General features: G+C 39.4%; 2 protein-coding genes across 12 annotated transcripts in view; both read right to left on the bottom strand.

The window, feature by feature from the left end:
* Positions 1 to 25,593, bottom strand: part of Ctl2 (Choline transporter-like 2) — a 68,148-nt gene that overhangs the window by 32,013 nt on the left and 10,542 nt on the right. The gene's annotated exons all lie outside the window — the stretch shown is intronic.
* LOC140223850 (cathepsin F-like) lies at positions 9,507 to 18,531 on the bottom strand. Of its 10 annotated transcripts, none has more exons than XM_072296059.1 (4): positions 18,177 to 18,531; positions 17,287 to 17,775; positions 14,872 to 15,210; positions 9,507 to 10,835 (listed from the first exon to the last, which is right to left on the bottom strand). In XM_072296059.1, exons 2-4 carry the CDS (start codon positions 17,692 to 17,694, stop codon positions 10,491 to 10,493), a joined length of 1,092 nt encoding a protein of 363 aa, XP_072152160.1. In that variant the 5' UTR covers positions 17,695 to 17,775; positions 18,177 to 18,531; the 3' UTR covers positions 9,507 to 10,490. The 10 variants fall into 10 exon arrangements, with proteins under 10 accessions (XP_072152160.1, XP_072152161.1, XP_072152162.1 ...); XM_072296060.1 differs by having other exon boundaries at positions 18,189 to 18,531; XM_072296061.1 differs by having other exon boundaries at positions 18,216 to 18,531.

The following is a 25,593-nucleotide window of genomic DNA, read 5'->3' as shown; positions in this document are numbered from 1 at the left end:
CTTGAAGCAAACTGCGGAAAGTCCACTTCGGAAAATTTTTTAGTTACCTGCAAAATCTGCAAGGATTTTTTACTCTAAATCTGAATCTGAACTTTAATTGGAGAAAAGAGGACTCAGTTCTATTAAAAAAGGGTTTGAAAATTAGCTGTTGAAACGAACTAAACAACTTCAAACTAACCTAGGAACGTTCAGGATTCAATGTTAACATCGGAATTTCTTAGGTCTGAATTTCATGCGAATCACACTTCCTCTCTCATTTGGTAGCTTTTTCTATTAATGTTACCAGTGATTAAATCGATGCTTTTTCCAAATAATGTAATGGTAAAACTTTAACTGCGGGCAAAAATCGAGGTATGTAATGGAAGAGCACCCTATAGTACAGGGCCAGATTAAGGGGGTGGCCACATGGGCCGCGGCCCATGGCGGCAAATCTATAGGGTGCGGCAAATTTTGCAATTTTTTTAAACATAGGTATAAAAAAAATCGGATTTAGAAAAAAAATTACTAACGAGAAAAGGCGACAAAATCTCCCATTTCCTGAGAGTATAGTAATTTCTAATTTTGTCGTCTTTTAGTGATACAAGAGACAGCACCTTTAATTAATCGAGTTAAGAGAGAAACCAAACATGCAATTTGGCCTGGAACGGCACGACTTAGAGAGAAATGATGACGAGGACTTAAGATGTTAAGGGGAAACCCTCGGCGTGGCGATCGGCATTTAACATATATTAGCGCCTACAAGACTGCACGAATACTTCACGCATTGCATCAAACACAGTGCGGTCATTGCGGTCAGCATGAAACGGATAGCGCCTACAAGAATGCATGAATACTTCACGCATTGCGGCAAAGACGGTGCGATCAGCGTGAAACGCATAGCGCCTACAAGACTGCGTGAATACTTCACGCATTGCGCCAAACACGGTACGGTCTGCGCGGCGCGGCGGCGGAAGTTAAAATCATTAATCCACATTTATGTTTGTTCTTTCATAATTTTTTCGTTCATTTCCTATGAATGGAAGGCCTTGTCCACACAGAGATAGGTTTATGGAACTTAACTTTCGCGCAAGGTTCGTGAACTTTTGCTAGTAGTGTTGACAGGGCCCAAAAAATGTGTTCAACACGAGTAAATGCGTCTTATGCACCCCCCCCCTCCCCCCGCTGGCACGTTCATTTGATGGTTTTTATCGAGTTTCAATACGAATGAGAAGGGGGCGGCAAGTAGGCAGCCCTGCTATAGTACGTCCTAAGTCTGCATAGTCTCCATTGTTGGAACAATGCCCAATGTCCAGGTGTTTACTGAAAGAAATGAAGAAAAAAATCGAGTGACCCAAAATTTTTTTACGCACAAAAATCAGCATTAAAAACTGCATTTTATAGAAAAAATTTAATATAAAAAATTAATATAAAGTGTTTCACTTCAATTTAATTGTTTTTTTTTTTTTTTTGTCATTTTTGGAAAACTGTGCTCTGCTCCAGAAACTTTGTTCCGTTTGCTTCCAAAAGCCTCAAGCACTCGAATGGATGACTGGACTACATTTTACGATTAGGACCTACAATTTCTGGCTCAGTTCAAGAACAATGCAAGCACCATGAGTTTCCCTATGCAAATAAGTGTTTTAACGGATGAGCCAGAAATTGCAGTTCCTGGTTGCAAAATTTAGTGCGACTATTGCAGCACGAGGGAAGTTTTCTGGCCTACCCCAAAAATTGCCGGCCTCCTCCTCCCCCGTGTCGTTTTCTAAACGCCGCCGACATTGAGGCAGGTCATGTCGCGACTCAACATAGAACTAGACGATGCAACGATGCAAGCCGGTAATGACTCACCCGAGCTCGACGAATAAAACGAAGAAGAAGAAGTAGCACTTTGGCGGTTATTTTAGAAAGTGTCCGTCGAATATACGCGCACATGAAACGCGAGCATCGTCGCGCGTCCGACGTCAAGCGTCCAACGTCAAGGCCGCGGTCGCGTTCAGATTCGCGACCTTGTACCACACCACGTACGCTAGTCCTCTTGGACTATCGTTTTGCGGCCAATTTTGTTGTCTTTTTGCGAGGCCTCATCTTCGACTTTGATTCAATACTTAGGCTCGATTTCGAAAAAGTTCTAAAATTTGGGGAAAAACATCATCCTGTGACCGTGCACTGGAAAATAATTCTCTTGGATCCAGAATCCAGACTCTTAAAAAATTTGACATTTGATAAAGAAAAAATTAAAAATTTTGAAAAAGTACACTCGATTCAATCCGCTTTCGGCTTGAATCAAACAGGAACCCACTTAAATAAAACTGGTTCTTGATTCAAGCAAAAATTCGATTGAATCAAGAGTATTTCTTCTTGTCAATTTTTTTTCAAGTCCGAACTTCGATCCAAGAGAATTTTTTCCTAGAGTTGTGCCTGCGCAAAAAAGGAACCTGCAGAGCAAAAAATTCAAAATTTGATTTTGCGTTGCATAAAATGGAGTATTGTAAATATCACATTAAAAATGGTTTAAAAGACAATTTCTTCAAAATTTAAAAATAAATTTTTGTGATTTGAAGAAAATTCTGGAAAACATGAAGTACACTTAAACCGATTCACGTTAAATCCGTCCATGGACGAACCCATTTCGACGCGCTGGTCCATTGAACAAAAATACAGCACTTACAGAGGAGCCATAGATCATGTGAAAAAAATGCAAAACCAGTTTAGGTACGTACGGGACAAATATGTCACCATAAGTGGGTATCCCGTGGAACGCGAAATAGAATCTTCATCTTGTTTCTCTATGTTCGGTTTGACGGTCTCAAGCGGCCAAACCGTAACTAAAACTGAACGATAATATTCAAAGCACATCACGCTGAACAGGCACCGGATTTACATACAATTACCAACGGAAAACTTTGGCTGAAACACAACACGAACTTGCGTCAAAGTATCTCCCCCGCGTGGCTAAGAAATTAAGAGTAGCTGCCAGTTTTTTTGTACATGTAGAGGGTGGGCGGAGAAAAGAAAACACAAAAAACAGCAGTTTAAAAACAGGAAGACATCAATTTAAAACATTCAAGAATCAGGAGAAATATTCTAACTCCCACAGTTAAGAAGATTCCTGAAAACAAAAGTACTTTTTCGTGATTTTCAGGAACTTTTTACCTGTGACCTCTCATGAGAAATTTTTGACCGTAGACATTTCCCATAAAAAATTTCTGGACCCGCGACTGTCTCACATCACTAAGGTCAAAAAATGATAAAAAAAAATATCGTCATGACAAAAATTGACGGGAAAATTAAGCCTGTGATTTAAAGAAAGAGTGCCTTCTAACCCTTGCATTTCATTGCTTGGTAGCAACTGAAAAATTTACTGAAACTGAAAAATGTATCGTTACTTTAGTAAGAAACGATAAATTTTCCAGTTAGAGCGGTCTGAAAAACGATTTTTAAAGCTGAATGAGTCCATTGCGATGAAGACACGAAACTCAGTAATTGACGGCTGTAAGGAGAATTGGTGGACACAGCGTAGAGAGCTATTAAACATTGATTCGCTAATCAGATATCTTTCCGCATTTCGGGGCGGTTATTCGCCTCCCTTGTGACAAATGAAGAGAGCGCTAGTTACGGCGAATAATGACAATGTAGCATGCTATCGTCGCCGATGTTTTACATATTCACGCTGGAAGCACGCACAACCGCACGCGAAGTCGACAACGCTCCGTTGTTGAAATTAACGCTCTTCACCCATCCCCCTTCATTTCCAGTGCCCATCGTTCTTTAAGTGCTTTTTTCCTCAGAATTTATTCCAATTGAAGTCTCTTTGAAGGCCCGTTCAAGTCTTACATAAGGTATTTTGACTGGATTTTGGAGCCCCCCCCCCCCCTTTTCCTCCGTGAGGTACCCGTAGGACGAGTTTTCAACCCAACTTTCAACCTTTGAACCCTCTTTCAAGGGGAAGGTGAAATTTCGTGGGATTGGCTTAACTCACCCCATCCGTTGCCAATTTTTCAGAATACAACATAAAGTCTTAAAAATTAGCTAGAAAATTTTGTTTTATTGAAAAATATAGTTTAATTTCATTTTTTTGGTAGGAGGCTTAGGTTTACGTAAGACGACTGCACTTGAATCCCTCTCCATCACCTCCCCCACCCTCTTGTAGGACCCATTTAGGCGAGTTCAGGCCCCACTGGAAAAAAGTCTCTTGGATCCAGAGTCCAGACTCTTAAAAAATTTGACGAGAAAAATTACTCTTGATTCAATCGGATTTTCGCTTGAATCAAAAGGAAATCTACTCAAACTAAGAGGCTTGGTTCTCGACTTAAGTGAGAATCCGATTTGATCAAGAGCATGTTTTCTTGTGAAACTTTTTAGGAGCATGGAATCTGGATCCAAGAGACTTTTTTTCAGTACCCCTTCCTTCTTCAAGTAATCTTAGAATCAAATAAAATGATGTTTAAATGGGAAAAAAATATAAAAAATCGACCATTTTTTTCATTGTTCTTCAAACAACCTGATAGTGAGTCAAAAAGTATACCGGATGAAAAAACGAGTCAGGAACCCCGAGAGAACTACGCAAGGATACAGCCTTAATGACTCACAAGATCAATTGGGTATACCCCATAGCGACTCATCCACCATGATCATCGCGTCCTCGCGGCCCCAATTTCCGTATGGCAATCACAATCAGCTCCGCGGCCGACTATACCACTCACAAAGAGCTGTGGGTTCATTCCGCCAGGGCTGCGGGGCTGCCGCTTCGAAGCATACGAATGAGCAACATGGCCAGAGACAATATCTTTCATAGACCCCGCACGAACAGTCTAAGCTAGTAATCAGTTGAAGCAAAAGTTAAATAGACTGATTTAGTGGTTACGCCGCCATCGGCTGATTATGAAATTGATAGACAACGCAATGGTTCAAATGAAGACAGTATTTGCTGATCCAACGGAACTAAGCGGCGGTTGCAATTGACATTTGAGGTGGTAATTCTAAGCAATCCCGGATAGCGCGTTCTGTCATACGTTCACCTAAGCGCCATGGAAACAGCCATTGCGAGTAATAGGACTGGTAATACGCCGGACGTCTTCTTTGTCTACGCCGTCTCAATTCCAGATCAGCCCCTGTGCTGTCAGCGCGTCTGGCTCTCGTCACTATGGCCCGGGTTCAAGTCCCGTTGGTGGTAGACAATACGTTCCAAATGTAAGACACAGAGCCTTATTTCTGATTCGCGCTCTTATCGCCATAGTAAATTTGAAAGCTGTAGCATGGATATGCATAAGTCCATGATGTCTAATGACTAGTAAATTCTTTCTTGTGTTCCGTAATATACGCTCACTAAACCCTGAAACATAGATTTGGTTCTAGTTCGTTGATAAAATGTGCCATTTGCAAATGCAAACAAATACATGAACTTATTATTATGATTCGCGCATTATTGCATACATAGTAGTAAAAAGCTCCAGGTATTTCTTACAATCGAAAGTTCTCGTATTTAATGAGTCTTTGATTGATTTATGATCGGTCAATGACTGAATTGCAATAAATTAACACAATAAACTCATGAAGAATTCGCACATGAGGTTATGTTAGTTTGTTTTGGTTTGAGCCAAAAGCTGGATATCATAACGAATGACGTAGTTACTAAAGCAGTCTATTAGAGGTCAACGCTAAGTTGTGCCTAGTGATGATTGATGAACAACTTGTTGAGCAAGAAATTCGTCAAATGATGACTGATGAATGTCGGGATGATACTTATGCTGGACGAATTTTTACAAATCAGGGTTGCTCGATTTTTTGGTCATCTCCTCATACATAGGCGAATGGTCTAGTGGTTGGATGCGTCTAAATGGCCTTACTGACGTCCATCTAGTGGTTGGATGCGTCTAAATGACCTCACTGAGGTCCATTTAACACCTTGTTCATTAATTAAACTTGTTTTTCCTGTAAAATTTGACATTTTGGACATGAAAGGATTCATAATGGACTGATTATAAGATGTGAGATGATGATAATCATCACCTATATGCCTCTTCAGACAAATATAATTTTGGTAAATTATTACGTGAAGTTCGGCACAGGTTCCGTCCCTCAGCTTATAACTTTGGCCTGCGGCTCTCAAGACTGTTCTGAGCTGTCGGTTAATATTACGGTGAAGAAAAATTTTGCACGATATTCTGCATTTTATTCCCGCGAGAAATTAGAAAAAAATCAAAGAATTTCCGGCGATTTGGCGACTATGACTGGTGCGATTTGTTTAAAGATTAAAACTCGCCTAGACACTGGACGTCCTCACTCCGGAAAAAAATCTACTGCTGAAACTTGACCTTTGAGCGAGATGGCGGGAATTCCTGAGCTTCAGGTGACCAAGTTCAAAACAAGTTCGAAAGAAACAGAAGCAATTCGTATCAAAGACGATGTTCCAGGTTAGTAAAAAAGGAAGATATTTTTTTCAAACTTTGTATATGTATTTGGAAAAAATTTAGAGAGAAAAAAAACCTCCTCGTATGAGTAAAAAAAATGTTAATAACTTTATTATTGTGAGCTTACATCTAGTGCAAGCAGGCGCGATTTTTTTCCCCCAGAGAGAGAAAAAGAAGAAGGGAAAGAAGAAATAGGTTAAGAAAGAGGGAGAGGAGGAAAGGACGGAGAAATTAAAGGAGAGATAGTGGAAGCATGAGAGAGGAGAAGAATAAGAGGGGAGGAGAAGGAGAGGGAGAAGAAGAAGAGAAGAAGACGAAGCAGAAGGAGAGAGAGAAAGAAGAATAAGGAGGGGAAGAGGGGGAAGAAAAAGCAGTGGAAGGAGAAAGAGAGAAATGAGAATATGGAGGAAGGGGAGACGAAGAAAAAGACAAATGAGGGGAAGGAAAAGAAGTAAAAGAAGAAGGGGCAGAAAACGAGAAAGCATATAAGGAGAGCGACGAGGAGAATGAGGAGGGTGGAGGAGGAGGAGAAGATAGAGAAGAAGAGGAGAAAAGGAGGTGGATGATAATGGAGAGATATTAACAATAAGTCTCGTACGCTCCTGAAGTGGTGGCTTTTTTGTATGCCTTTGAGTTTAAAATATTACCTTCTTCCATCCCACCGCAGTTTATGGTCCTCTTGTTTTCGTCTAATAGTCTTCCTAGACTGAAATTTTGTTGGTTGCAGTCGTAGCAGCCGAACGCATTTGAAAATCCCGTATATCCTGGCTTAAGCTGTCAGCAATTATTTAAGCTAAATTTATGACCCGTCCAACCCACCCATGAATTCTCAACAGTGCCAAACATGAATCGACTATCAATTAGCCCTGATAAACAAAACTGCGGCCGTCGGTGAATGAAAGTTCGTTGCCAACATTTGGGCCCAATATAGCGCAGAGAGTTGGAATATTTTTATTCTCTTACTTACTAACGTGGAATCGGGCAATGAGATCAATACACTGACCTAAGGTTGAGCACATCTCATTGAACATCACTTTATTTCAGCGTGGATGATGTAAACATTACTGTCCGTTCTCCTAAGAGTTATCATCTAAACTGGCGTGCTTTGCGATATATCGATTGATATGCCATTTAAACCTATGGAAAAAATCGATAAACAGGGTGTTCGCAGCGAACACCTCAATAATCGATTCTTTACCATAGGTTTAAATAGCATAACAATCGATACATCGCAATTCACGCCACGCCACTGACTCCCGGGTCCGATAGATTGCGGTTGGCCGCAAGTTACATTTTCAAACCCCCAAATTTAAATAAAGATCCAGCAGCGGTGCCGGATTTATGAATTTTCACGGTCTGGGGGCAAAGCTTCCTAATTTTCACGAATAAATAAAATTTGCTGACTTTTCCAGGTTTTTTTTAGGTATTTTGAGATTTTTTTTCACTCCGAGGTGATTTACATTAAAGTCGCCGCGCAGCTGCTTGCAGATATAGAAGTTTGCTTCCAACAAAATTTGGACCCGGTGGTGTCAGAAGCGGATCCAGCAATTTGACAACATTGTTTTTCTCCATTTAAACTTATGGAAATATATCGATTCTTGGAGGGGTCAGGTGTTTCGAGAAGAGTCGATTATTTAACATTGGTTTAAATGGAGGGAATCCGGTGTTGCCAAATCGCTGGACCCGCCTCTGGTTTCACCACGATGGAATGATCGGAGGAGAACTTTCAAGCTACTTTTTGACAGTTGAATGGTCATTGATCACCCGAGTCCACAAAAGTCGCACTATCGACAGAAGGCATTTTCCGACTTCAAGGACTTCACGTTCCTAAGACATACTTCAAGAGAAGAATGAATCAGTACGGGAGAAGCTCGTTATGGTGGTTGGTCAATCTTTTCATCGGTTCATCCATCTAAGATCAACGCGGGAAAACGCCTACGATTTCACACGAGGCACAGATCTCTTGCGTCACGACTCGAAGCGCCGTCCGTAAGAATAATAAACAATTACCATTTCCACCATACTGCCGTGCTAAGGAAAAACACCGTATAAACATTTGAATGTTGCCACGTTTCCAACGATAAAATACTTATTTTTGAGGAAAAATATGAGAATTTTTCACTGAAATTTTCAGATAATTTAGATCAAATTTCAAATAAAATTCTGTGAAAAACCGGAAGAAAAATATATCGAATTTTTCCGTGAATTCGTGATGTTTCGAAGGAAATATGGCAACGCCTGATGGCTCAAGCGGTGTTCTTCCTTAGCACGGTCGCATATATGACGTATCCTACCGTGCGAAGGAAAAACATCGTATGAGCCTTTAGGCGTTGCAGAATTCCCTCTGGCAAATCACTAATTTTCAGGAAAATTTTTGAATACTTTTCCGCCAATTTCTCAGAGAATTTTGTTCGTATTTTGATCTGAAGTTCCTGAAAATTTCCAGGAAAAATATTCATAATTTTCCTCAGAAATAAACATTTTATCCAAGGAAATGTGGCAACGCTCGAATGTTCATACGACTTTTTTCCTTAGCACAGCAGTATACGAGTGCAGTAAACACTGGCTTGTGTGGATGGAGCTAATGCGGAATGATTGACCTTAACTTTTCATTGACGCTTGAGCTGTGCATGCAGACAATTAACTGCTAATTTTCACCACTGGATTGGATATGATTATTGTTATGTTTAATGTTGATGTTTATCTTCTAAACTAAAATGCATATCTTCATTCTTTCCAATATAAATGTTAATTCTGTTCTAAATTCTATCGTCATGATAGCGATTTTATTCAAGGTCAGAGGCCACCGCACTGTCGCGCTACCGAGGTGTGCCACTATTGTCCATGAAACAAAGCCAATACGAGCTGTCTATTATTTTCGATGAGCGATGCCATCATTTTATTGCTCGACTTCAGCACCATTTCAGCCTTACAATTACTCAAAGTATTTACACGCGCGCACTCTAATAACGTAAGTGCTGAACCAGCACACACATTCTCGGGTATTTCGGTGACCATGACTTTTTCGATAAGTTGTTATTGATTCGGAGATGAAAATCCATGTGACCGCGAGATAGTGACAGTAAATACAGGTCACAAAAAAGAAAAAGTTGAATATTTGATTGAAAAACTTTCAATATAATTGACTCAGTAACACACATTACTTTATTAAGAAAATCTGCACAGGTCAAGGTTCAAAATTATCGCATGAAGATTGCACGACAAAATCACAAAGCACGCAAAATTTACCAGCAGGACGGAAGGAGAGAAAACATAATTGATCGACTTCTAGCGATATGCAAAGTGCACGAGGGCGATAAAGAGGTTCATATAAATATGCATAAATGTATAGGGTATTGATAAACTGCAGTTGACGAAAATTGAGCTCATGGAGAGGACTTCAAATCGAGAGAGGATTGTTGTGAATAATTGTCAAAAAACTCTTTCAGGCTTCAAGATCTCTAACAATTTACCAAAGTTAACAATATATTTTTTTCGAACCAATGAAAATTTGAGAAAATAAGTACGTAAAAGTGCAAAAAAAACAGGGCGATAGCGAGTTAACTACAGGTACATTTTTGATTGTAATAAATAATCTCGGGGACGGTTACTAAATTCAAAAAATATCTATTGTACCTCAAAAAATATCTTAAATATTTTATTCACTTTGGAACACGCAGAAAAAAAAACTACGGCCGGGGAAGCCATACTTACGGGCTGTAAAGACTTAATGTCCGTTCTGGGCCGGCCCAGAGGGCAAGTTCCGAGTACAGCGACCTCTGTACACAGAACAGTCGAGGGTACGCTACGGCTCCAGCACTCGGAACTTTTGGCCTCTGAACACAGAACAGTCGAGGGTGCGCTACGGCTCCAGCACCCGGAACTTTTGGCCTCTGTACACAGAACAGTCGAGGGTACGCTACGGCTCTACCACCCGCAGCTTTCGGTCTCTGAGCCCAGAACGTGCAGTATGTCCATATAGCCCATAAAAATGGCTTCCACGGCCGGAGTTTTGATTTGTTTTCTCCAATGTGAATACGGTAAGAAAAATGAAGATACGAAACACCTTGTTTGATTTTCGTAACTATACTTAATAACGTCCTATTCGACAGTGGCGGAAGCAAAATGACCAGCGATTCCGCAAGTGTTCTTGCCTCTGGCCACTTTTGCGTATCCGTGTTCCCCCCATCCCTTGCCCCAGCTGTTTTTGAGTGACCAGAAATCAAGTCCGCTCTTGGGATCCCTTCCGTAGCCGACAACCAACACCGCGTGATCGGTTTTAGTCGAGTCGCACGTCCCTTCGGCCGGCGAAATTACACCGGAGATGTAGAACTGCAGCCGCTCGGCGTTGATAGCGTTCACTGTTGATCCCTTGATAGCGATGAACTGCGCCATCTCTTCTTCCGATGCCTTGTATACGTTGAACTCTTTTAGTCTCACAGCAACCTAAAAAAGTTTAAGAGGGCGCAACATTAATGCACTGAAGAAATAATTCCGGCCGTGGAAGCCGTACTTACGCGCTATATAGACATACCGTTCGCATTCCAGGCTCAGATGCCGAAAGTTCCGGGCGTAGCACCCGGAACAATCGAAGCTACGGCTCTAGCACCCGGGACATTCGGCCTCTGAGCCCGGAACGGACGGCACGTCCATACAGCCCGTAACTTTCTTTTTCAGTGTGAGGTCTTCACTGAAGGATAAGACGTTGATTTAAGAACACTTCGATGGGAGGAACTTATTCCCATTAATTAAAAAAAAATAAATAAAATAAATTGAAAAATTACGTTGCCAGTTCTAGTGTTATAATAGTACACAATGGGGTCATTTATTTTTTCAATCCTTCCGTTACATCTTTGTTTACTTTGGATTTAGAAACACCAGGAACAGTGCTTACATCTTGGAATTTGAGTTTCCGTTATAATCTTAATATTTAATTTGAAAAATAGAATGAAATTGTGAATCAACCACTGTACTAATTGCGAGGGGCGTTGGTTCATTTGAAAGGTGTTGTTCTCAATGCTTCGGGAAAACTATAAATTATTTTCTGGGGTTCGTCCCCGATTTTTAAATCCCTAAAAACTCATAAATTGGATGAGGGGAAGTGGGGGTTTTTTGTTTTTTGTTTTTCGGAAAAGTTTTGTTGCTACGCATCTTACTTTACTGTTTGCTGTCTTTTTATCAGCTGTTTTCATTCAACAATCATCATTAAGTGAGGTTACTTCCAACACTCAACTGCCATCAACTTACATTTTTCTTTTCCCGCGTTTTTTTTTTTTTTTTTTTTTTTTTTTTTACGGTTTTTCATGATTGGTTCCATCTTTTTCCTATTGCCAATTTTTCCTCATTAAGGCAATAACCTCCAAGTTTTTTTTCTCAGAACTTTTCACGCTGTTTCTTTTCAATGTGTATAAATATGTTTATTATTAATTTCCATTTTCATTTCATCCCTTTTTCTTCTGATTTATTTTTTTTTAATTTAAATATTGAACTTTTCAGTTATGATTTTGTTAAAATAATAATAATTTTTACTAATTTTAATTTTAAATTTAACAGTTGTTATGAGTGAAATTTTCAATGACCGAGGCGGTCGTCCTCCAAAACATGGTCGCGTTTTCCAGAATTCTTCGCATGTTCGTTTAGTGAAGCAAGAACTTAACTCTGTTATTAGTATAGAAAATCAAAGTTTCATTTCTTCATTTCGGAAGTATAAAATTGATGATCAGAACTTTGATGAAAATTTTGTTACCAAATTTTCAGTCGGTTCAATGAATATAATTTGTCATCATTGTGATGCTCGCCATTTTCAGGGTGAAATGTCCAATGGTCATTTTAATAACTGCTGCCAAAATGGCTTAATTTCTTTACCGAGTATTCGGACAAATACCGATTTGAAATCATTATTTTTATATTCTCCAAATTTCATAAAGCATATCAGAAATTATAATAGTGCTGTTGCTTTTGCCTCTTTCTCTGCAAATCGAATTGATATTCCGGGTGATGGACCTTATTGCTTTAAAGTTCAAGGATCCATATATAGGTAAGTTTATTTATATTTACTAGGCGGTTCTAGACCTTCATGTTTGGGGGTGCCCAGAGGTGAAAAATGTCGGAGACCGGTCTCGAAGGGGAAGGTCGCTCAGGGGAGGCCTAAGTTTCGGCCCTCAAGTTTTATCCCTTTCCTACCATCCTTTCTCTTTTTCTCTCCTTTCTTTCTACTGAAATACCTATACATTCAACGTAGAAAATTTTTTAGCAAAACTTTCCATCAAAACTACAATCTTACCATAAAAAACAGTAGAATCTTTGTAAAACACGGCTATCAATATTAATTCTGTTTAAAACATTTTCAATTAATTGCTGGGATTTTTACTCAGTGTGAGCGAATGCAGAATCTTTAAAAGCAGTATAATTTGGTCCTTTTTATATTAAATTCTATACTGGTTAAAAAAGCAATTAATAGAGGTGAAGGAAGAAGAAGGCCCCTTTCACGGTTCCGGTAACTGCACTTAATTTTTGTGTGGGGGTGCCCGGCACCCACTGGCACCCCCGTAGAACCGCCTATATTTACCGTTACGTAACGTACTTTTTTCAGTTTCTCAGTCCGTCCCTCCCTCCTTCCCACCCCTTAACGCATCCGGAATGCATTTAAATCTTTCCTCCTCTGTTAATTACTATTTGGACTTTGTCTATTCCGTTTTGTTTTTAAACATTTTAAAAATAAACAGTTCAAACCCCAAATCGTGATTGGCTCCATCTTTTTCCTATTTCCAATTTTTCCTCATCAAGTCAATAACCTCCAATTTTTCTTTCTCACAACATTCATGTGGAACAGTAAGATGAAGAAACTGGAAAAAGAAAAAACTTCTGAAACAGAAAATACGGAAAACGGAAAGAAAAATGAACAGGAACAAGAAGAAGAAAAAGCGGAAGAATTGGATGAAGATAAAAAGGGAGCAGAAAATGAAGAAGAAAAAGAGGGAGCAGAAAATGAAGAAGAAAAAGAAGAAAAGAAAAAAGGAGGAACGAAAAAGAGAAGAGTTGAAGGAAAAATTGGGAAAAAAGCAGGGCAGAAATCGAAAAAGAAGAAGCAACAATTAAAGAAAAACAGAGTAAAGTATTTAGAAGATAAAAAACCGATACTTAAAACTTAGTTTAAAAACAAATGTAAAACCTAAAAAATAATTTTGAATGAAGATTAAAACAAAATTTTAGTTTAAAGTTTACTAAATAAAATTACAATTTTTGAAAACATTTGTTATATTTATTCTCTCAAAGAAATAATTAGACCCGATTCAAAGACAAAACAGAAAATTAAATGAAAATAAATAATAAAAAAAAAAAAAAACATGTGAAAGTGAAAAGTGTACAGGCAAAATAAGGGGCTGCGAAGCAGCCCCATAAGCCCCTAGTTTTATTTAAATACATTGACTGGTTTATTTAAAACAGCAAAATTTTTCTAGCTTATAAAAAACGAAAATTACAAGACAGTAGCAAAGGGAGTGGCTATTCTGAGAGTCGGCAACACTGTTTTTTCTCCGTTTAACTCAATTAAAAAGTATCGAATTTTGGCGAGGCAAAATAATCGATTGTTTTGGATCCATTTAAATGGGGGGGGGGGGGGGGAAACAGTGTTGCCAACTTTAAAGAAACGCCACTGAGCATCAGAGACGCAAAAATTGACGTTATTTCAAACAAAACGGCGTAACTCCCAGTGGCGTGGCGTGAATTGCGATATATCGATTGATATGCCATTTAAAACTATGGGAAAGGATCGATAAACAGGGTGTTCGCAGCGAACACCTTAATAATCGATTCTTTACCATAGGTTTAAATTACATAACAATCGATACATCGCAATTCACGCCACGCCACTGGTAACTCCACATATTTTCTTGCTGGAACTGCCTACTTTGGCCATCGATTTAGAATATTCAGCATTTCAACGGTGTAAGTCGGCAATCACATAACTCGTTTGCGGTGTCTGAAGATCTCCGCCTCTATGTTAATATTTTAAAGGAGAACAAATTGATATCATTCCTCGAAGTTTTTGCAAACTTTTCTTCGCACAAAGAAGAAAAATCACGGCAGTTTTAAGGAATTGCCGTTGCGAGGTTTTCTATTAAAAAATAATGTATGACAGGAAGTCTGGTTGCGACGTCGCAAACCGAGTTATGTGATTGCCGACTTACACCGTCGATTTGCTGCTTTCTTGCCTAGCCTAATATGAAACGAAAAAAAGGTCCTTTATATAAAATCGAAGATAAAATTCGTCGGTTTGTAATGATCTAAACTATTTTAAAGAGTCGTTTGAATAGTAGGTAATGACAATTTTACACAGAGTAGAGATTTTTACTTTCTTGCTCCCCTCGTTTTTTTAATATACTCTTTTGCGCGGACGGTGTACATCCATTTTCTCAAAACCCCATTTTCGCGTATGTGTTCTCTTTGGTAACACGGCGATAATTTCTCAATGATGACAAACCTCTTTAGGGGAGAATTTGCAGGCGGAGTCGTTGCCGACGAAAGGGTAGTCGGACTCCAGAACGAGGCCGGTGGTAAGGGCCGTTTGGTAGCCGGTGATCAGATTTCCGGGCCCACAGACGGTCTGATTGGCGCAGTCGATTATTTGTTGGACGGAGAGGTCCCGCAGGGCTCCGCTCTTGATCGCCGCCACGTTCTCGATGTTACCAACGACGGCAAAAGCCCAGTTGGCGCCGCAGGATTTCTGGTCCTTAACCGGTGTCACCGAAAGGCTCGACACCCAGTCAAAGTCCGCTGGGATCGCGATCGTGGCGTCGTCGCCGTCGGCTGAGAGGTTCACCTGGGATATCGTAGACATTGGGATAGTGGATTAGTTTTGATCGAGTCTTATGAAAGGGAAATGAGCGTTCATCTGAGTGTGATATAATGGAGATGTTGCATGTGTGAGGAATTTGCGATTTGACTGTTGATTCTTATGTAAAAGTTTGCGAGAAACACGATGGTACGATGGTGCCACTGGTTTTCTCTGAAATCAACTCCCAAGCTCAAAAAAAGCTCTCAAGTTAAGGCCAAAATGGAGGGGATATCCCACGCTATCCTGAGAGCCCCCCTCTACATCAAGACAAACTCTCCATGCAAAGATAGGGAGCAAATACGTTGACAGGGCTGAGACTTTATTTGGGGACTCTAAAAGTGAAAACATGGCATCACAGCAATGTTTTTGCTCCCTATCTTTGCATGGAGAGTTTGTATTGATGTAGAAGTGGACTCTCAGGATAGCGTGGGATATCCCCTCCATTTTGGCCTCAATTTGAGAGCTCTTTTTGAGCTTGGGAGATGATTTCAGAGAAAACCAGTAGCACCATCGTGTTTCTCGCGAACGTTTACATGATAATCAACGGTCAAATCGCAAATTCCTCACACATGCAACATCTCCATTCTACACACTGAGAAAAATATTGTGTTCTTGTAATAATTTTGGATAATATAGAATAAGAAACACAGACCAACCCAAACTTTGTGATCATTTTGGTACAGTTAGCGAAGAATTTAGTGCAGTAAACAACGGAGAGACTAAGAAACTCCAGGATCAACAATTTTGTCTATTTCATGCCGTATCAAGCAAACTTTTGGGTTGAATTTTCTCGCTGTGTAGGGGCCGTTAAGTGTCCTGCTTAAGGAATAAGAGTACGTAAGCGTTAAGCGAACTGCTCTCCCTCCTTTATACGCAGGGTTGCAATTTTACGTGAAAAATACAACTTGAAATTTCTGAGAAATATGAAAAATATTTTTCGAAATTAAATGCAAAATTAAATGAAAAGCGACTGGTTTTTGCTTTCGGGTGTTGTCGCGTGTTACGCAACGCCTCTTCAAAATTCACCCGAGACAGAATATTTCTTCTATCCCTTTCTCTCCCATTTCTTCTGTCTCTCTCTTAGTTTCTACAAGTCAAGCATTTTCAGGCCTTAAGCCAATGCTTGAATACAATCAGACGCATGATCACATTTCTTTAATATCTTTTTTTATCAATGCACAGGATGGCTGATGCAATGCAGCCTAAATCTTACGTAGCTAAGACCGTTAGAGCTCGTCTTCTACGACTCTAACTTCACTTCGGTTTTTCACATCTTAGCGCGACGATATGTCAATTCCTATACGCTCTACCGCAAGTCGGCTTAATATGTAACTTCTTGTTCAAATTCTAATATCCGTCATATCCATTTATTACCATCCGGTCCGTGAATAAAAATTCTATGTGATTCAACGACTTTCTCATTTTCGTTCTTTAACACCGAACTTTGCTCTCCCAAATTAACGACGCTGTTTTAGCGGGACGTGAGTGTTTTCAGTCCGCTCACTAAGTTAAGTGTTCGCCACAATCCCTCAAAACGCGACGCGAAACCGAAAATCCCGTTCAGACGCGACAGGTGTCTTGTAGTGCGTGTTGCATACCCCAGCTCCTGAAAATATGTTTCATATTTTTCACAATTCAGTGAAATTTCATGAAATATTACACGGAAATTTTCAAAATTTCAAATTTTTCATTTCACCCGCGCAACCCTGCCTTAACGTAGCTCTTCCATCTCAAAACAACGCGTAGAACAACGAGAGAACACACGAAGTTGGGTTCGAACTCATAATGCAACTATTTTAACTCTGCGGTGGGCCGGGTTGCATACGCTCGATTTTGCAGGCGAGATCTGAGATGTGCCCACGGCTTTTGCGATTAGGCACGGGTACGATCAGTGATCTCCTCAAGCGGGACGTTTATTTTGGTCAACTATTTGAACGCTTCTGTGGCACACATTTGTGACGTGATTAACAAACTAAGATAACTTTCGAAAGACACACTTGGCGATTGGAACTGGCAATAAAACTAAAGTTTGAAAAACTATAAAAAACAGTACTTACTTACCTTTTTCGTAATATTATTTAATACCGCGGGATCTATTGGTTTTAGATTGGCCCTTTTGGCCAAAAACTCTTCTTTGGACCAATCGGCCATGTCGTTCACCCCATAGAAAGCGGTTCCTTTTTCGTCGGCGTTTAGACGCTCGATGGTCTTCAGGTTTTCCTTGAAGACCTGAAACCTGTCTTCTTCTTCTTTGAGAGAGCTGTACTTCTTTCCGTGATTATGCACGAAAGCTTGGAACTGTCGCCACTCATGAGAGAACGTTTCCATGCGGTTGAAAGCATCCTTGTCGATTGGGAGTGTCGCCGGCAGTGAGATCCCCGATGTATTCGTCACGCGGGGAGATTCACAAGTGCACAGACTAAGAGCTGCAGCTAGCACCAAACTGAGCACTAAAAGTGAGCCGTGCATTTTGGATGGAAAAAGGGCTCTATCTCGGTGAAACTTGCGAGATTCAGGGGGACAAAGTGCGCCGAAAAAAAATCGATGAATCTTCAATTAAAAACACGTATTTTCATGTAAAATTAACACTGAATTGTGACTGATAGTATGAGTTAATTGGCATTTGTGGAGAGACCAAATGGACTGCATTTTGCAATTTGGACCTGTAAATTCCGGCCTGGTTTAAAAACAACGTATGTGCCATTAGTTTCCCTATGCACATAAGTGTTTTTTCAGATGAGCCAGAATTTATAGGTCCAAATTGCAAAATGCAGTCCAAATGGAATGTTCGGTTTTTTTTTTTGCTTCAACGGTTATGAAGGTTATGAAATATTTTTCCAATTTTAAATCATTCTTAGTTGTCAAAGTTTTGGTTAAATTACATCACTCGTATGAAATGTGTGACGGTTCAGAATTTCTTCTCGACTATTAAGCACAAAGAAACTAAAAACCTAACGCACTACGTTATTTATGATTCGATGATACGTAACAACACCCGTTTAAGTGATATTATTTGACCACTTTAAATACCACGAATATTGTATACCGCGAAAACCGGTTTGTTATCGGACACGACTTTATTTTATACGACTTCTTTTGATACTAAGCACACGCACTGAGTAAAAATGTTCGATTTTCTTTTGGAAGACACAGGAAAAAAAAATCCCTTGAAATAAGGCTGTTAAAAACTCATCAGCAAAAACACAGGCGTAGAAACTTGAGTCCGAAACACAAACACAGGGGAGGTGCCGAATTTTTTGTGTGGACTGGTAGCGATAGAGTCCACATAACTGGTTTGGTCGCAGCTAGAGAGATGTTCCCAACAGTCTGTGGATCTTAATTATTTTTATCACGAGTCGATCAAGTACTGATTGTAAAAGAGAGGGAAAAACAACTTGGTGATTGTGAGCTGACCAATAACATTCTTGCCTGGTAGGTGTTATTGTTGCCACAATCACCAATCTTCATTTTTTTGTCAGGTGTGATTGAAACATTTTAGCGGACGATCTAGCAACTTTGGCGATTTGCGAGGCATTTTGCAATGTTGCTGACCCTCATGAGATCAACTGCCCAGAAAATATACAATCCTGCAAAGGCTCAGCACTAAAAAGGTAATTTCACGATTCACGCATCAAAGCAGCAACGGTGTAGCTTGATTGCGACCTGGCACAAGGACAACGGAGGTGATAAGGTACACGTGGGTGGGAAGGTTATCGAAAATAAGCAAGTTTGGGTTAAAATAACGGTTATCCAAATAAAATAAAATAAAATAAAAAAAACCGCAAAAAAATTGTTCAGTTTACTTTAAAATTCATTAAATCCATATCTTTCGTTACTTTATTATCTTTTTCCACTGATAAAGTGAAGAAAGTGCACCCCTCCTTGATTTGAGCCATTTTCATAAATAGCTTTGTTGAGAAAAATGGAAAGAGTCCTCTCACAAATGACTACATTCCTCTCATGCATCCTTTTTTTACAAACCCATTTCATCTCAAAACAAACACCCTGTCGCTATGAAATGTCTTTAGATTTTTGATGCTTGCACAATTATACAGACTGAAGGCACTGTCATATCGAATTTTTAATCACACCGCAGATAAAGAAACCGAGAACCAAAAATGACGATCTTCTATAAAACTTCGCTATGGATACTGTCATCGTCATTTGATTTTAAGCTGCAAGGTAAAGTTCTTGGCATGAGCATTGGCAGAGAATCTAAGTGGCCAGTAAAAAGTAGTTGATTCTAATGATATGGAAAGTTAATTTCCTGGCAGCTCACCGTGTAATTCGAAAAGTCTTGCGATGCCTTCTTGATGAGGGGTTGAAATACCCGCGTTTAATAAGTTTTTCAAGGTTGATTTTTGAGATACTGACTGAAATTTTTGCAGGTCAAGTCGACAAGTTTTCGTTAGTATATAGAGAAAACGTGATAATACACCTATGGTTAAATGCTGAATGAAAAACATAAATTCCCACAAAATAGTATTATATCGTGCGAATAAATGCTAACGATGAAAGGATTGCTCTTTCCACAATTCAATTTCCAAGGGAGCTTGGAACAAAATTATTAAAAAATGACATAAAACAGGTGTCGGTTGCCCGATAACCTCTGGGAAGACAGGCATATGTGGCGTTTGGGTGTCGTAGAACGCCAGAGTGCGTTATAAAGCGACTTTTATATATATATATTAATGATACATGAAACAGTTTTTTCATCTTATCTATCGACCTGAGATTTATTATTACATGACCATGCGCAAAAAATAAACGCGTGTCATATTGGAGTACTTTGCTCTTGACTCAGGCTTAATCGACACATTTTGCCGAACTCATTATGACAAAACTGATTATGCAGAAGCACAAGGAGATTCGATAACCCATTTCACGAGAAATATTTGGCGAATCAGCTTCGATCGAGAGAGCAACGCTCATTTTTTTTGATAGTCACCGCAAAAACGTCAGCTCCATTTTGAGAAATGTGAATCACGACCAGTCACGACACTCTTATCAATCACCGAAAATACACATGAGTAACTGTTTGAAAAATGGCGCGGAGACAAGCTGGAACGTTCCTGTAATTAGGTTTGCATCTCATTTGAACGCGTAGTTTCAAAAAGAGAATATGTCACATTTTAAGATGAGCCCTGTGTTACTTTAGAATATTAGCGTTCTAAGGCTCACCTGAGAACTGAACATATTCTATTTCAAAAGCAACTCGTCCATTTCTCAACCTGGTTATTTGCTCTTACTCGGTCTGTGGATGCTCGTCAAACATTGATAAACGCATTATAGAAGGATAAACTGTTCGCGGTTTTGAACGATTTATCGAGAGGCATCAGTTACGACTTGCTCGTTTGGCAACCTGCGACTTCACTCATTTCGTCGCTCTTCTGACGTAAAGGCAGATCTCTATTTTCACATGAACCCTGGAAAGCATAGAGTTATATGGAGAGCAGGGCTTACGTGGAAATCAAGATACACCCTTACGCCGGAGGAGCGATGATTTGGACGCACAGGAAACAATCGATCCATACATCGCAGTAGACTGCCTCACCTAGAATAGACTGTTCATAATAGATTTAAATGGAAAAGAGAACGATGTTGCCAGTTTGAGAGGCACCGTAGGGGAGAAAGGGTAGCCCCCCCCCCTTCCGGACTTTTTCCTGGCATAAATAAGATAATTTTTCCTTCAGATTTTTAAAGTAGCTGTTTAGTCAATGTATTCTAAAAATTCCGTTCGACTTTAATGTTTTTTTTATTTTCGATCTTCATCGCAAAAGATAAAGGAAGACGAAAAAAGGAAATGAGAAGCGAAAAAAAAATTGAGTAAGTGGGAATGTATATTAAGTATAAGGAAATCGGTGACATACTGAGAAAAAAAACTTCGGTTACAGGGACTGATTTTCAGTTCATATTGAGCACTAAAGTTTTTCGGTTCAAATCACCGATGTTACTGGTCACATGAACTGAAGGTCGCTTGTATGGCTGAACCAAAGTTCGATTCCCATGACAAAAATTTTGGTTACCTAAACCAAAAAATGTTGACGTTCGATAAAAATCAAACTTTTTTCCTCAGTGCAGAAAATTCATTTCTACAAACAAACAAGAAAAAATATAAGCAATAAATAAATAAAATGAAAAAAAATCAATTTTTATGTACGGTATCACTTAATGTTCTACACAACTTCATGATTTGGCGTCCTTGCACTTCTCCTATCAGGCCGTGCAAGAGAGGCAGAGCTTAAACGTTTCCAATGTCGATGACTCACCTCACCGTCGATTTCAAGTTCGAAATGCACCGATAATTTCTCGAGGGCTTCGATTTACTGCCCGTTAATTCGATCCTTCGATAATCAAGATAAACCGAGGAGTTAACGCGTTTATACTGTATACCGTATGTGACCCATTCGGTATTTTCAAGGAGTGAAGTAATACATTGCAACCGTCTGCGTTGAGAGGAAGTAAAAGCAAACTTAATGAAAGTAGGTTTCTGTTTGAAGTGAGCGGTGAAACGTCTAAACCGATTGTCAGGAGAGCCCACTTCGAAATACTTATCGCTAACTCTGAATGAGATACCTGGAATATGTATTACATCATGAGGATGAGCTGCACGTTAATGGAAATTGTGTGCCTTTGAACGTAGGTACGGTTTCTTTTTTGGACTACATTTTGCAATTTGGAACTATAAATTCTAGCCCGGTTAAAAACAACGTATGTGCCATTAGTTGTCCCTATGCACATAAGTGTTTTTCCAGAAGAGCCAGAATATATAGTTCCAAATTGCAAAACGCAGTCCATTTAAGAATTGGTTTCGCGGGTCGTAGAATAGCTTTTGGTCGTCTTCGTTTTTTTTTTAGAAATTATTAAAAAAAATTAGGATCCATCCTAAAGCTGTTTTCGCCTTTTTTATGAAAGCTCGACGAAAGCCTAAGATGGCTAAGTCAATCAGAGGAGGATCCTGCATTGGGGATACTATTCATATAAAAGTGATCAAATCTTTCTCTAATCTTAGCTAAGCTGTATTATTTTTCACCATTTCGGTTGAGTACCTTTGTATGGAAAGTATGGCATCTGAATCTTATGGAGACCCTTTAAGTACTGATGAATGGCGGCGATTCTTGGTAAGGGAGCGTCAGAAAAGGTTGTTGCCAACATTTGACGTATATGGACCACATTTTACAATAAGAAACCACTATTTCTGGCTCATTTTAGAAGCAGCATACATGCCATGGGTTTCCTTATGCAGAGAGGTGCTTTTTAGGGAAGAGCCAGAGATAGTGACTCCTTGTTGCAAAATGCAATCCATATGGACTGCATTTTGCAATTTGGAACTATGAATTCTGGCTCTTCTGGAAAAACACTTATGTGCATAGGGAAACTAATGGCACATACGTTGTTTTTAAACCGGGCTAGAATTTATAGTTCCAAATTACAAAATGTAGTCCATATCATCTAAGCTGCGGCGGTTACCAACTTTGTCATTGTACAGTTTCAAGCTGACATTTCTTCCAAGTGTAATGCACAAAATTAGTTTCAAAACGGTGTAAATCCGTCTAAATATGTGGTTTGAATAAAGGTCATAATAGGCGATACAATTGAATCAAACTGCATTATCTGCATGCAACGCTTACCATTTTTTTGGGTCCTATGAACTCTGTAAAATTTATTTTATTGACATGGTACAGCCAAGGCATTGCAAATCTGTAAAACTTAAGATGTCTGAGCCACTCACGAGTGGCTCCTTCAGTATGGCGGCCACACTCTATTTACAAAGGTACTGTACGTTAAAAAAAACTTGAGCAAAAAGACTTATGATGACAGATACTACGACTGCAAAGAAGCATTGATAGCAGACGCAAAACCCGTGATTGGGCGGTCTGTTTGCCGGCTGAAATAGATCAATCTTATATCGGGATCCACAGCCATTCGGATGAGCGGTGATTCAACTTTCCACCGTTTCGACTGAAATTACACGTCTGCATCGAATCGCTTCCGTTTGCCGTCGGCACGGTATTCATTAATGCTTCTCATCAGAAGAGTACACAGGGTGTTCCGAAAGTATTTGACACCTCTTCGCTCGCTCACTCTTTATAACAAATTATGCAATACGTGGCCGGTAATTCCTCATTTTCACTGAGAAAAAAAAACGTGGAAGTCGTACTTTCGGGCTATATACATACCTACCGCGTTCCGGGCTCAGAGGCCGAAACTTCCGGGCGTGGCACCCGGAGCTACAGCTCCAGCACCCGGGAGTTCCAGCCACTGAGCTCGGAACGGACGGTATGTCTATATAGCCCATAACTTTTTGTTTTCAGCGTGGGGACCCGGCCTACGTTCAATTTCTCAAGAAGGGTATTTTCTTTTATCCGTGGGTATACAGTTCTTAAAGAGCACAAAATGGGATTTTAGTTTCACCATCGGAATATGATTTAGAAAAGAATATATGACTACCATGACAGATTCCTGTGGCGAGTAGGCGTCGCAGAGCGCCCCAGCGCGCCATAAAGTGGCTTACACGTACACATATATATGAGATTCATAGTGTGACTTACGGACACAGGAAAACGATCTTTCAGTGATGACGTCAAACGGAAACTTACCTGGAAAAAAAATAAATAGAAAATTAACATACTTTAAGATCAAATATTTAAAAATATTTGTTGCAAGATATTCAAAAGGAGTGTTCATTGATATTTTCACAATATCATCACAAATCATCACTACACAGTCGAAAATTTCTGTGTTTGATGTCACTCGGTGTTACTTTTTTACTAATTAAACACAAGCAGAGAGTGCAATGCTGCAAATAAAAATGCGCATTTTCCAATTTTCGACCACCGTAAAATTAAATCTAAGAAAACTTAACTTGAAGAAATCTCAGTATACCAATAGAAAAAGAAGATGGCCGGGTTGATAGTTTTATTCCTTTCATTAAAATTTTTCAGTTCCTTTTATTCTCCTAAAATGTATTAAAAAAGGCGAGAAAGGGCCAGAGGTCTTTTCAAAAATAATTATACCTACAAGAATGAGAGGAGAGAGGTTGAATTGGACGTATTTCTGCCAAACGGAACTATGTGCATTATGATGTGAGCCCTGTTATGCAAACATTCTTAAGGGTCTTAGGGCTCATGTTTTAATGTACATAGTACCGTTTGGCAGAAATACGTCCAATTATAGTTCAAAAACAGGAACTTTCCTTTATCCGATCGGACAAAATAATCCATTCCCGGAGATAAATTTAGTTTTGGCAACTCAAACACAGGTGCATGGTTTTCTGACACGGCTCTCAAGGTTGACTGATAAAAGTAAACACCATGCCTCGACGAAAATGAACCGTCAAACGTCAAGATTTAAGACCACAAGCACACATCTAATATTATAGGTACCTGTCACACCCACGACAAGTTCATACCAATCCGGTATTCATTAGATATGTAAGGGGAATAGAGGGGGAGAATAGTTCTAAATTCGGTTCTGAGCAAGTGCATGATACTAAGTGCATACAGCTGAATTAAATCGCTCTGAGATGGATGCCAGATTACTCCCGTTGCCATTTGCATGCCAGTGGCGTGGTGTGCTTTGCGATATATCGATTTTTATTCCATTTAAACCTATGGAAAATGATCGGTTATTAGGAAGTTTGCAGCGAACACCTTAATAATCGATTCTTTACCATAGGTTTAAATGTCAGAACAATCGATACATCGCAATTCACGCCACGCCACTGTTGTATGCGCCAGCGCCAATCTAGACGGCGAGTTCTGAAGGGCCTTTACGCTTTCTACGGAAAATAGAATCAACCTTTCTAATTTACTCAGACATGTACTTTTTCTGAAAATTTGAACGGAGACTAAATACTGCTTTATTATGTACGTTTTGGAAGATATTTTTCGGGAGCTCTCACTAAAAAATAGATGCAAAGAAAAGCATGCATGGGAGCCGAATCCAATTTCTGATGCAAAATATACTTAATCGAGGTCATTAAAAGAAAACGCAAAACGACAACATCACCAAAAAACATTACGCAATACAATGTAGCGCAAAAAGACACCCTGTGCTTATCTAGTGACTTTTCGTAACTGTTGCACAGCGTTCTTTTCGAAGAAAATAATAACTTCAAAAATATATTTCAAGATGTCTCTTGAAACCTCATTAAAAGATTATCTAGCATAGCGTAATTATCCTTACACGAAAATTGCTCGTTGCTATTAGAGGTCAAAATTTTTAATAAAGACTATGACCGTTTCATTTTAATGGCGACTCTTTGAGATGAATTTTACCGCGTTTAGCAGAAAGGAACTAAGCCACATTAGCTATTGCCAAGTTCCTTCAGGCAATTTAATTTTTTACAAGAGAACGTTTGTGCAA

Source organism: Bemisia tabaci, chromosome 2 (assembly GCF_918797505.1).
Source record: "Bemisia tabaci chromosome 2, PGI_BMITA_v3".
NCBI classification, from domain to species: domain Eukaryota; kingdom Metazoa; phylum Arthropoda; class Insecta; order Hemiptera; family Aleyrodidae; genus Bemisia; species Bemisia tabaci.
The sequence above is the reverse complement of the archived record's forward strand: the minus strand, read 5'-3'. Positions and strand labels throughout refer to the sequence as shown.